Genomic DNA, 12,974 nt, shown 5'->3' with positions numbered 1-12,974 from the left:
AGGGGAAACAAGGGAGTGGGGAAGGAGGAAGAGACTAATGAATGCCCCTTCTGACAATCCCCCATCCCACAGACACCAAAATTTGTATTGACACCCAAGGGGTATGTTAAATCTGACATGCTGAATGAGGCAACAAGACCTTCTGTCCCCCAAAGTCTGCCCCCACTTTCTTGCTAATGGGGAAGTTTTCTGAAAAAAGCCAGGAAGACAATCCACAGATGGACAGAAAAGATTTTAAATGCAAATAAGGTCAACTGATGAAGTCAACACAGTACAGTTGGGTTTGGTCAAAGTATGGAGGGCTGATGCCAGATTCTGTTGTGGTTCTGATGGTTCAGTTCAGCCCAACTCAGGAGAGCGGAAGCTCCGTAACAGCAGGGAGTTTATTTTAGTAACTCGATGGCACTGGGTTTGTCTGGGTTGTATCCCCAGTGCCTGGCACATAGTAGGCACTGAAGGAATCATTATGGGATGTGGAATGAGTGGACCTGGAATATTCCAGGGGCTGTGCCACAGCTAGTGAGATAAACATAAAGAGATTCTTTCCAGAGTGGGTTGGAGATAAGCTTGGAGTGTTGTGGGAGTAAAGAGAAAAGGCGGAGGACAGAATGGGAGGAACTACTTGATAGCAAAGGGGAGGCTCTACCACTGTTGACTCAGGAAACATGTACATAAAGTGGAGACAAACTTGGTCACCCCAACAGTTTTGTCCAAAAGGCCTGCCTGGTTCACTTTAACTGTGCTGAAACCAAGAGAAATTGTCTGTAGGGGGATTTTTAATCTTGATGTATCACCTAACCCCTTATAAGGAACAACAGCTGTTATGGATTAAATTGTGTCCTCCCAAAATATGTGTATCAATTTGGCTAGGCCACCATTGCCAGTGTTGTGTGATTGTGCACCATTTTGTCATCTGATGTGATTTTCCTATGTGTTGTAAACCCTACCTCTATGACGTTAATGAGGGAGGATTAGAGGCAGTTATGTTAATGATGCAGGACTCCATCTACAAGGTTAAGAGAAAAAAAAATTTTTTTTTTCTTTTATCAATCTCTTTAGAGATATAAAAGAGAGAAGCAAACAGAGAGAAAGGAGGACCTCATATCACCAAGAAAGTAGTGCCAGGAGAAGTGCACATTCTTTGGACCTGGGGTTGCTGCACTGAGAAGTTCCTAGTCCAGGGGAAGATTGATAATAAGGGCCTTTCTCCAGAGCCGACAGAGAGAGAAGCTAATGCCCTGAATTTGGACTTCTAGCCTACTAGCCTGTGAGAGAATAAACTTCTGTTTCTTGAAGACATCCACTTGTGGTATTTCTGTTATAGCAGCGCTAGACGACTAAGACAACAGCAGACTTCATATACAAATGTTTTACGTACAGGATACATCCCTGGCATAACACTAACACTAAGCCTATCTGGCCTGTCTTTCTATGGGTCCCATTTATAGTGCTTGAGAGTGTAACTGTTGGGTTTAAGACAGCTTTATCTTTCAGTGGAAACCCTGGCGGCGCAGTGGTTAAGTGCTACGGCTGTTAACCAAGAGGTCAGCAGTTTGAATCCGCCAGGTGCTCCTTGGAAACTCTATCAGGCAGTTCTACCCTGTCCTATAGGGTCGCTATGAGTTGGAATTGACTCAATGGCAGAGGGTTTGGTTTTATCTTTTAGTGAATTTGCTAGTCTGTTTAAGAAACTGTGTAGAAAAAGCAATAAAAACCACAGCCATTTGTTTTTTGCTGTCCAACCTTTGGCAGTATTAGTGATACCACCTTTTTTAGAATAAAATCATTCTATCGGTAAATTATTCCAAATAAGAGAAAAATCCCCCCGAGTGCATAGTAGACAGCACAGGATATGACGGAGCATAGATAATTCATAATCACAAAAGCATATAAATGTCTCTAATACTCAACTTGCATAGAAGGAATTGTTATTGACTAAAAATTCTTTGCTGTTTAGAAGGCTCCCAGGCTAAAATGTGTGTAGCTGTGGAATAACAAATTATCAAGTACTAGAGCTTGGGTTCTTTATATCATCTTTGCCTAGTCCAAGTCCTCTCAGGTAAATTATATACTCTGCCAAAGAAAGAAAAATCTAGCAAATAGATATGACTTGGGAGATAGGTTGAAACATTGGTTTTGCTTGTCGTTCCTACTTCTAGCTACAGAAGGAAGCTCTGCATTTAATCACAAGTTGCTCTCACACCACTAGATGGAAGACTTGGCTTCTATCCGCCTCTTTCAATTCTATTTACATTCTGTCAGCAGCAGCTTTATTTCCTCACCAAAAGATCTCCTAAACTGGAAAAAAAAAAAAAAAAAAATTCTACTTTACCCCTGAGAAGACCAACTTGGGAAAATTCCTCTTGTCAAGCCAGCCAGAGTTCTACGTGAAAAATGAAGATGGCGATGCCAGCCATGTATGGCCAAGGGTTTAGTGGATGAGCTGAAGGCATGGGCATGAGTCAGGCTGCCAGTGTTCAAATCTCAGCTACGCTAGCTCCTAGTTGTATGATCTTGTATAGTTACTTAACCTCTTTGTGTCTCAGTTTCCTCATAGATTAAATGGGGGATAATATTAGCATCCATCTTACATGCCAAGCGTGTGGCTGCTAACCAAAAGTTCAGCAGTTCAAATCCACCAGCTGCTCCTTGGAAACTCTATGGGGCAGTTCTACTCTGTCCTATAGGGTTGCTATGAGTTGGAATCGACCGGATGCCAATGGGTTTTTGTTGTTTACATGCTGCGAGGATGAAATGAGTTAATGCTATAAAGTACTTAAAATAATTCCCAGGGCATGGTTAAGTGCTCAATAAATTTTCAATGTTTTTATTATTCTCTTTTGTTAAAATTTATAAATTATTAAGTCCATTTTGGTCACTTCACTATAGAGAGTTAAATAGTCCAGTGTCAACTACAGTTATTTATTAGGGACAATGTTTATAAATCAAAAAATATATATATCCCATTGGTAGAATGAGCAAGGAAATCCCATTGGCCATTTATGCCTCAGCAGACCTTCCTGAAGGACACCATTTCTGTGTGAGCAGAGCTCTGACCAAATAGTACACTTTCTGTGGCCTATTTCATCTCCTTCTTTAAATTCCACTTTTTCTAAGGCAATGGAGCTATTTGATAGACCAGATTTTTTTTTTTTAATCTTAGACTTTCATTTCTCCATATATATTTATATATAATTCAGCTCAAGCCATTTTGATCACTGACTCCTAAACTGTAAGAGAAGAAGCACCCATTTTCAAAAGGAGTGAATCTGAATTTGACAACCTTTAATTCAGGCTTATTGTGATGTATCTGTGTTTGATACTTTTAGGAAAACAATTCAAGCACTCTTAGAAACGTGCATGCACACAGTACTACAGTTATGAAACCTGGGCTTCTAATAGGTCCCTAGACCCTTATCTAAGTCAAAGGGCTGGAAAAATCTGTACATAAACATGGGTATATGACAAAATTGCTGTCCAAATGAGTTTTTATTTTCCTCAGGGGGACTTTTGTCATCCTTTTGTTTTGCCCAGAAACATATTCAGAAGGATATTTTTAACTTTTGTTCTTTCTCCCACTTTTTCTAGAACACTGTTAGGTTTAGAGAAGAACTGAGCATATAGCACAGAACTCCCATATACCAAGACACCCATCCACCCCACTTTCCCTATTATTTGTACCTTGCATTTGTGAAGTACATATGTTATCGTTAATAAATCAATATTGACATGTTATTATGAACTTAAGTCCACAGTTTACATTAACGTAACTCTATGTGTTGTACAGTTCAATGGGTTTTGACTTACACAATATAATATTTCCATATGATACTATAATTCACCGTTATAAGTATATACAAAATGCTTTCACTGCCCTAAACGAAGCCTATATTTTTAGCACTAATGTTTAATGGACTATAGTTACATATGTTAAAATCTAGCTTCTCCTTCAGCTTTTAAGTCCAGCTTACAAACCATACTACCATCTTACAAATCACTTTAAAGATGTTTGAGGAAAACAGTCATAAACAATCATAAATGGTCAGTTGTCAGCAAAGTTTCCCTTATTAAGACTTACTTCCTAAGTGAGTCTTATAAATCTACGGAATTAAACTTATAGCGCTGTTGAATCTTAAATTTCCTCACATTTCAATACCGCTTACAAAGTCAGTAAGATCTCAACTTAATATCATGATCTCAATCCATTATTTGCTCACTAGTTTCATATTAGAATCACAAAGCTTATCTGTTCAAAACCCAAATTCTCTTCAACATTGTGGCACATGCAGATTGTTTCTAAACTTAGCCCCCAAAGACAGTTGGCCTAATTTAGTTTCTCGTCTGTACATTGAATTCTTAACCTCCCTGAGTTAAAGACACTTACCCACAGAAGACCCCTGTGCAATTTGAGGTTACCTTAAAAAAAAAAAAAAAATTTTTTTTTTTTCCTTCTTACCTAGCTGAGGCTGTCGCCAGACATTCCGAAAGGGAATGCTCCTTGGAACTGTGGCCCCCAGAGTGACTTTTCTCATGACTATGCCTGCCGAGTTGAGGCTTTTTTTATATTCTCCCTGTCTCAGACTCCAAAATACCCATCAGTCACCTCTCTCCACTGAAACTGTCTGCTTTGTTCACCATTGCATCCCTAGCAACTAGAACAGTGATTGCCTGGGCACCTAATAACTGCTCAATTAATATTTTGTAGATAAATTGTGTTTCTGAATACTCTTCCTATTTGTTAGGGATACACCTTGTACAGAAATTTAAATGATATTTGAATGGATTCCAAGGTTTTAGGAAGTATTGCCATTCTACTTCTAAAGCCATGCCAAGCACAGACACAACTGCAGATTGTATAGTTTGCCAAATCATATTTAAGTGTGTATTCAAAAGAACCAGGTTGTCATCACTGCATTGAATCTCGTCAGATACCTTCACCCAACAGGAGGCTGGCATTCTACGTCGCCTGCTTTGTTGGACAGACCTTTGGAGCTGCTTCTCCAAGTTTTGCTTGAATCTTTGCCTGATGCCAATTGGCAGGATTTGAGTTGTATTTACTACATTACTGTACACAGCATAAAAACATCCAAACTAAAACAGGATCAAAGTTTTTTTTTAATGTAAATTTTTATAATTTTTATTGTGCTTTAAGTGAAAGCTTACAAATCAAGTCAGTCTCTCACACAAAAACGCCTATACACCTTGCTACACACTCCCAATTACTCTCCCCCTAATAAGACAGGCTGCTCTCTCCCTCCATTCTCTCTTTTCGTGTCCATTTCACCAGCTTAGGATCAAAGTTTTGAAGGTAGCTGTACATGTGTATTTAATTTACTATTATATACAGTAAATATAAGTGAATGTATATAATGGGCTAAGTTTTACTAGGTGTGATTGTCCACAAACTTCCCTCTCCTACTCCAGTCACCAAAGAGAATGTAAATTACACAAAGCAGGGGCTAGGTCCCTAGGTGGCACAAACGGTTTGTGCTTGACTGCTAACCTAAAGGTTGGCGGTTTGAGCCCAGCCAGCATAACTGTGAAGAAAAGGCCTGGTGAGCTGCTTCCATCAAGATTACAGCCAAGGAAACCCTACGGAGCAGCTCTACTCTGTAGCACACGGGGTTGCAACCAACAACAACATGTCTGTTTTGCTCAACATTGGACCAATATATAATGTACAGCATTTTTTCCACAAATAAGGCACCCACATAAATAATGCGTCCACATCCACACACATATAACACACAGAGCACTTAGGAAAATAACATGCAAGAGGGTTGACTGGTCAAAAACGTATATATTATTTGATGAAAAATATACAGTACACACTATATAATACATTTTAGTCCCAGGACCTAACACAGCATTTGGCACACTGTCAGGAATTCAGAAAATGTTTGTTGAATGAATGAATGAATGAGAACCTGGTCATTTTCAGCTTAGTCCTCACTCTCTGCTCAGCTACCCTGATGCTCACACTCATCCCAAGCTACCCTGTCTAAAACTGGTTCCTAGATATTTTGTGGTACAAAATTAAAAAATGAGTATAGAAGGCCTTATCCTGAAGGGAGATGTGCAGGGAGGATTTGTTGGAATTAAGTGTATAAAATATACATCGTAGCTTTATATAAATACAATACGTATTTATACAGATAATATACTTTTACATACATAATATACAAAGAGCCCTGGTAGCGCAGTGGTTAAGCACTTGGCTGCTAACCGAAAGGTCAGTGGTTCAAACCCAGTAGCTGCTTTGCAGGAGAAAGAAGTGGCAGTCTGTTTCTGTAAAGATTACAGCCTTGGAAACTCTATGGGGCAGTTCTGCTCTGACCTATAGTGGTGCTATGAGTTGGAATCGATTTGATGGTAACAGGATGTATAATAGATAATGAAGAATACAAAAAATAACAAAGGGGAGGAGAGAGGGTAAAAGGGGGTCTAAATGTGGGTAGAAGAGGGAATCTTTGGGGGGCTTTGGAAAAGCTTACTGAGTGCGGTTGGTGAGACTCGGTATTTTGGAAGAAGAAAAGGAAAAGGGGATTAAAAAGTCTGGTTCGGGATTATGAATTGGATTTTGTTTGATGCTCTTCGAGGGACATGAGAAACAAATCCGGTGCGTAGTCCATAAAGTGAGCCTTTAAGTCTTCTTGGTTACTATAAATCTCAAAATTGAGCTTTTCCTACACTTATGCAATTCCTATTGCCCGGTGCCTTGGTTCACTTAAAAATAGGCCAGTTTTTTGCACACAGCAGCAAGTTTTACAGTTAAAACTTAAAGCCTATTGGTTTCAAGTGAACCATCTGGTTCTGAAGCATCAGTTTAGTGCCCTGATTTGATCCTAACCTCCAGATCTTGGGTCCCCCTGGTAGTGCATGTGGTTAAGCATTTGGCCGCTAACCAAAAGGTCAGCAGTTCAAATCTACCAGCCACTCATTGGAAACCCTATGGGGCAGTTCTACTCTGTCCTATACGGTCGCTATAAGTTGGAATCGACTCAGTGGCAATGGGTTTGGTTTGGTTTTGGTCTAGGCGATGCCTCTCCAAAGAGTCTAGAGCTGGCTCCTCAAAGGCAAGGGAGACAGGAGAATTCTGACAGTCTGTGTTCAGTCTACCATTCCTTGTTCTTTCCTGCAACTTCCCCGTGAAGCAGCAGACTCTAAAACATGACTATCACTCAGGACAGATTGACAACCACCACCCCAAGGAGTCTCCTTTCCGTAATCCCCTCCACTGTAATGATTCCATGGGAACTTCTCAGGTGGGCCACAAAGGCAAATCACGACCCAGATCCCACCAGCCCCTGATGTTGTTGTTAGGTGGCGTCGATTTCAACTCACAGTGACCTATGTGACAGAGCAGAACTGCCCCACAGGGTTTTCTAGGCACATTGCCAGGTTTTTCTCCCATGGAGCCACTGGGTGGGGTCAAACTAGCAACTTTTCTATTAGCAGCTAAGCACTTACCTTTGAGCCAGCAGGCCTCCTTCCAATCCTTGTTAGAGGTAGTGTGACACTGGTTGGCAATTCCCTACTCCAGGTGCACTCTCCCCCCAACTGAGCAAGGTACAGGCATTGATGCACTCATGCCCAGCCCCACTACCCATCAACAGACTTGAGGTAGCCGTTTCTTCCTTTACCCACGACTAACGATAGTAATAACTGTGGCAAGAAAGCAAAGCCATAACCTGAAAAGAAAGAGGCACGTGTCTCCATCTGGCTTACTGACTACTAAAAGCAATTACTCTACTCCTTACACAGGAGATGGTGGGGTAGCTGCCGGGGCCGGGCCTTAGCTCTTCTTCCCTATTACTTTGCTCAGGGTTTGCACTATCCACAACCCCACCCTCCAACTCTCCCATTATTTTTCTCGAATCCTCGCACCAAAGCTTCAGGGAAATAGAATTGTCTTCATAAAATGTGTAAGGACCATTGTCTTAGACAAAGAGGAAAAAACTGGGTGACTCATTCTACAGTACTGCATTTGATTAATGATTATTAAGCAATAAACAACCATGGTTTAAGAAGTTTACAGTGTTTTGTGGAGAATTTGATCTAGTTTCCTGACATGCCCTGCACTTCATTCCTTTCCTGACCTCTTCCTTTTTTGCTTCCTTAGACTAAAGGGCCACCATAAGTAGAGGAATTTCTGAACAGACAGGATATCAAACAAATGCAGTCTCTTTAAGCACCAACCAGGGTTGGCTCAAGAGAAGTAAATGCGTCAGCAAAGTGCATGTGCCTCAAATGGCCAGTCACTAGCTTACACTGTTCAAAATATAAAAGACATTCTTATTTATCATCAAGCATCACAATTGACCAATCTCAAAAATGGGCAGACCTGCTTAGTCTATGTGACATACTCTAAAACAGTACATTATCATAGAAAAAAAAAAAAAATCTCTTAGGGGCCTAAACACCACATTCTCTTTCTTGAAGACACTTGAACTGGTGTTTCCAATTCATGAAGTTGTTTTGTGAACTTAGTGACTCTGACAGTGAAATAAACCAGTAATGAAAGGATAGGAGGCGCTTGTCTCCCTCAGGTATTTTAGCATCCTTTTTTGGGGGGGGGGGTGGTAGGGCAGGATAAGTATTCAGCGAGTGATTAGTTGGTACGCCCCCACTTGCGTCCTTTTTCATATCCATGCCCGCTACCCTTTCACCAGCGGTTTTTGTAATTTACAAATATTCTGGTTGCACTCTACACCTGCCAGTATTGCAGTAATTACTTTAGGATGCAAACTTATTTCTAAAGTTCTGGACTCTCTTGTAAAATCAGGAAAGACTAATAACCAATTTTGTAGCTGTAGTAGGCAATGAATAACGGGATAAATACCGAGGACGAGTTCTTTAACCGTCCTGAGTGGTGATAATATCTGACGTACAAATTAGATATGAGTCACCTATGGAAAAAAAAAAAAAGGGGGTGAAATACAGGTCAACAATTGAAGGTAGGTAAAAGGATCAATGTTCAATGATTTAAGATTGCTACCTTTCTCCTGCCACATACACAAAACGTAAAGGTCTAGGGGTTGGGCATTTTAGCCACATAAAACCTCAAACTAGTACTGGCTGATAAACAGGGCCATCGTGCCCTAGAAGTACCGGTGGGACCGGGAGATGGGGAAGTGGCACCTGCCTTGTGTGTGATGCCGGAGGAGGGAAGGTGAGCGTCCAGGCGGGTCGGACCGAGAGCCCGGGGCGGGGGGGGGGGGTGTGCGGGGACCCCTTCTGGGACTCGGGGCTCCTTTCCTCCACGTGCGGTTGGCGCAGAACTCCGACCCCAGAGAGTAGAAAACGCGGGCCGAGGAGCAGAGAGATATGAGCAGAAGCGTGGGAGGAGGAAGATGAGGAGAGGAGAAGGCACAGCGCGAGGAGCGGAAGGAGAGTAGGAGACGAGAGGGTGGAGAGCCCGGAGGAGAGAAAGAGTAGGCAAAGAAAAAGACGGTGGAGGAGAGCCGCCCCGCCCCTCCCGGATCCCTCCTCCGCTCCCAAATTCGGACCGGCCCTCCCCGGCCGCCGCCGCCTCCCCTTTCCGGGCTGCTCCGAAAACGCGGAGGCGCCGAGTCCTGCTGCGCCCGCGTCCTCCCAGCGCAGCGCCGCGCAGCGCCCGCCACCCAGGCCCGCGCGCGCCCCAGCCTGCGCGCGCCCTCTCTCTCGCGCGCCCCACGCCCGCGGCCACACGGGCACGCGCGGCCCCCGCACTCGGGGCATGCGCGGTGGGCGGGGCCGCTTCAGGCCGCCTCTGCCGCCGAGAGTAGGAAGCGCGAGCGCCGGGCGCTGTGCTGTCAGTGAGCGTGGGGCCAGCGAGCGGCCAGCGAGCGAGCGGCTCCGGCTCCGGCTCCGGCTCCGGCTCCGCTCCGCGCTGCTCCAGCCCGACTCTCCCTGGCCGCCGCCCGGCCGCAGCCGCCACCGCGACCCCGGCCGCCGGCCCGCGCCCCCCACCCGGGGTCTCCGCGGCCCCGCGCCTCTCCCCCGCCCGCCCCCGCCCCCGCCCCCCGGCCTCCCCGCTGCTGCTCCCCGGCGGAGGCAAGAGGTGGTTGGGGGGGACCATGGCTGACGTTTTCCCGGCCAACGACTCCACGGCGTCTCAGGACGTGGCCAACCGGTTCGCCCGCAAAGGGGCGCTGAGGCAGAAGAACGTGCACGAGGTGAAGGACCACAAATTCATCGCCCGCTTCTTCAAGCAGCCCACCTTCTGCAGCCACTGCACCGACTTCATCTGGTAGGTGCGCGCGGGCCGGGCTCAAGACGGGCACCTCCGGGGCACCCCCGGACCCGCTCGCGGCTCCTGGGGCTGGGGACCAGTCCGTCTCCCGCGGACCCGCTCTCGGGCCCCCCAGTCCGGGCGCGTCCACCCCAGGGCTGACTGGCTCGGGGAACTTGGAGAGCCGGCGGGAGTCCCAACTCTTGCCCTGAATGACACTCGCGCGCGCCCGGCCGTCCCGGCCACTGACACACACGCGGGCCGGACTCCCGGGGAAGTCGCCGTCCGGCCACACACCCCCTGCCGCAGGAGGGAGGGCTGGCCCTGCGCGCCAGTGACATTGATCCCCTCCACCGGGCCAGTGGCCTCCCCCCAGAACCCCCCGCCCTCAGACCGTGGGGCAGCGGTTTTGGCGGGGTGTGAGCAAAAGGGGAAGAAAAGAAAATCCAGAGAGCCGGAGTGTCCCAGAGAAACACGCCCCAGTGTAACCGGGGAGCCGTGGCGATTGCTGCGCGCAATCCAAGTTGTTGGCGAGCCAGGCAGGGTGTGTTCGGGGGGTGTGTGTTTGTGCTTCCCATCGGCCTGGGACTCTACTGCAATCTTGAGTCCCTGCCTACTGTAGCTGGTATCTACTGGGCACGGAGAGACTTTGACTTTTCTAGGCGATCCCGGAGAGAAAGTCGAGAGGCAGCAAACTGTTGAAAGCTTGCAATGGGGGAAGGGGAATTAAAACAGTGCCGGCAAATGGCAGAAGGCAGAGGGAGTCATTTAAAATAGACCCTGTCGACACGAGATTGGACCTGTAACCCTGTTGATGAGGACAGAGGCCTTATTTAAGAAAAATACTGTAACCGCTCAAGGTGTCCAAGTTCAGGTCATTTCCAATGAACAGTAGGTATTCTTAACTTGAAGGTCCTGTGGCTTTGGGAGGAATTAACAAGTGGATGGGCCTGGAGGGGGGTTGGGGGGGGCCTCTGAATCCTGTAGAACTAAGTGAAACTGTGTATGTGCATTTTTTTTTTCAGGTGAGAGAATTATAGCTTTATCTGGTTTTCAAAAGGTCTGTGGCACCCCAAAAGGCTAGAAACCCAGAACTGAAGGAACTCCAGGTTCTTCAGTTTGGGGATCCGTAGTTTTGTTTTCTCTTAGTTTGCCAGACACAGTGCTTCTACTGCTTGTTTGTGGGTGTAGGCTAGGGCTCCTTAGCTCCCTCCTCTCATCCTCCGTGGAGTTGCACTGGGTGACTGTTCAGACACCAGCCCACTGTGTGGTGTACATATTTATCTTGTTGGGACACTAGGGAGAACTTATGAAGGGCTCTGTCCGAATCCATCACTCCTGGAGAAAAACATCTCAAAGGGCGTGTTCCATGAACGTGGTGGTAATTCCGTGCTTAATTTTTCCCTTCCTTTTTAGAAATCAGCTCAAATGTATACTTTTATGAAAAGCACAGCTACCTCTGTAAATGCTTTCCACCGGGGTAGTCAGCATATGAAGCTGTTGTGCTTGAGAGAGTAGGTAATTGTAGATAAGGCTTTTTAAAATAACTTTTTGGAGCATCAGGGCAAAGAGAAGCCATTGCGTTTAGTTAAGGCGAGGTCTTTGGCCTCTCTTGACTGTGAGATTCCGTTAAAAGAGAACAGTTATCTCAGACTGTTGATTACTTTTGCAGGAATTAAGTAAGTTAGAAAAGTGACTTGCAGCCTACCCAGGCCAGCTAATGTCTTTCCACTATCAGTTGTCTGGAGGGATCAGGCCCTTGAGAATCGATGTGGCTGGCCAGGTCACCAGGTGTGTTGCAAAGTGGAAGATAACGATCTCTCCTTATTCTCCCTCCCTGAATAATCTCTGTATGTCTCCACTTAATTGTAAAGCAACCACTTGGAGGTTCCAGGAAAACATCTGCTGGAATTGTTCAGCAGTGGCTTTAATTTTTCCGTTTTCTTTCAGTATTGCTTCTATGGGCCCTTAAATCTTAAAGCACTGACATTTTAAAGTTAAACGTTTGAATTTAGGTATGTTTTTTGGAGGGATGACTCTAAGTTGGTTATAAAGGTATGTGAAGTGCTTTGTAAACTTAAAAAGCTGTGTCAGGCAAGGGGTTATGACTAATAACCTCCTGAAAAAATTGTAATACAGTCCATTCTAGTGGAACGGTGTCTGCGGTTTAATGTCCATGTCAGGGTTCTCCCCTTAGAGAGTAAATTCTCTGAAGTAACTTACAAGAACAAAATTGTCTCTGTGTGTGCTTTGAATGCTGTTGGTTCTCAGTAAAAATTAGATCATGGTCATCTCAAATGCAAGTAATAGGAATGCTATTTTGTTGTAAAATATGGCTCCTTAAGGCAAAATTAAATGTTGAAAGAGTGATGCTGTTTGCTAATTTCTTATTTTAAACAAGCTCCTAACACACAGTGGAGCCACTTTTTCATCGTCATTAGGGAGAAGAAGAGATTTTTAGTTGGTCTTTAGGAACAAAATTAAGCCACTTCCTCCTTTCCCATAAACTCCTTTTTGTGACTTGAATATTGTAGCCAATATTCAAGTATGTGAATGTACAGTGATATTCTTTGTTGAAATGTAACTGCTGATTACATAGCGTAAAAAATTGGAAAGAAACTTGATAAATTGAAGAATTTCAGTGATCCTTTGCAGCCAAGGTAGATTTTTTTTTCCTAAATTGAATTTATACAGTAATCTGATTCGATATTACATGTGTTTTTCTTATTGAATCATTGGGTGTTGTGGACAAATTTTTAAC

At 44.7% G+C, this 12,974-nt stretch overlaps 2 protein-coding genes across 5 annotated transcripts in view; one reads left to right on the top strand and one right to left on the bottom strand.

The window, feature by feature from the left end:
* The window catches only part of APOH (apolipoprotein H), a 53,288-nt gene extending 44,878 nt beyond the window's left edge, over positions 1–8,410 (bottom strand). For all 4 annotated transcript variants that reach the window (XM_049861278.1, XM_049861277.1, XM_049861281.1 and 1 more), the window contains exon 1: positions 7,471–8,410. The gene's annotated coding sequence lies outside the window, so the exon portion shown is untranslated. The remainder of the gene's footprint in view (positions 1–7,470) is intronic.
* Positions 8,411–9,996: 1,586 nt separating this feature from the next.
* The window catches only part of PRKCA (protein kinase C alpha), a 483,515-nt gene continuing 480,537 nt past the window's right edge, over positions 9,997–12,974 (top strand). Inside the window, exon 1 of the mRNA XM_049861275.1 lies at positions 9,997–10,231. Coding sequence (XP_049717232.1) covers positions 10,059–10,231 — 173 coding nt within the window. The 5' untranslated portion in view covers positions 9,997–10,058. The remainder of the gene's footprint in view (positions 10,232–12,974) is intronic.

This window comes from Elephas maximus, chromosome 19 (assembly GCF_024166365.1).
Source record: "Elephas maximus indicus isolate mEleMax1 chromosome 19, mEleMax1 primary haplotype, whole genome shotgun sequence".
Taxonomy (NCBI): Eukaryota; Metazoa; Chordata; class Mammalia; order Proboscidea; family Elephantidae; genus Elephas; species Elephas maximus.
Note: the sequence above shows the minus strand (reverse complement) of the source record. Positions and strands in the feature narration are given on the sequence as shown.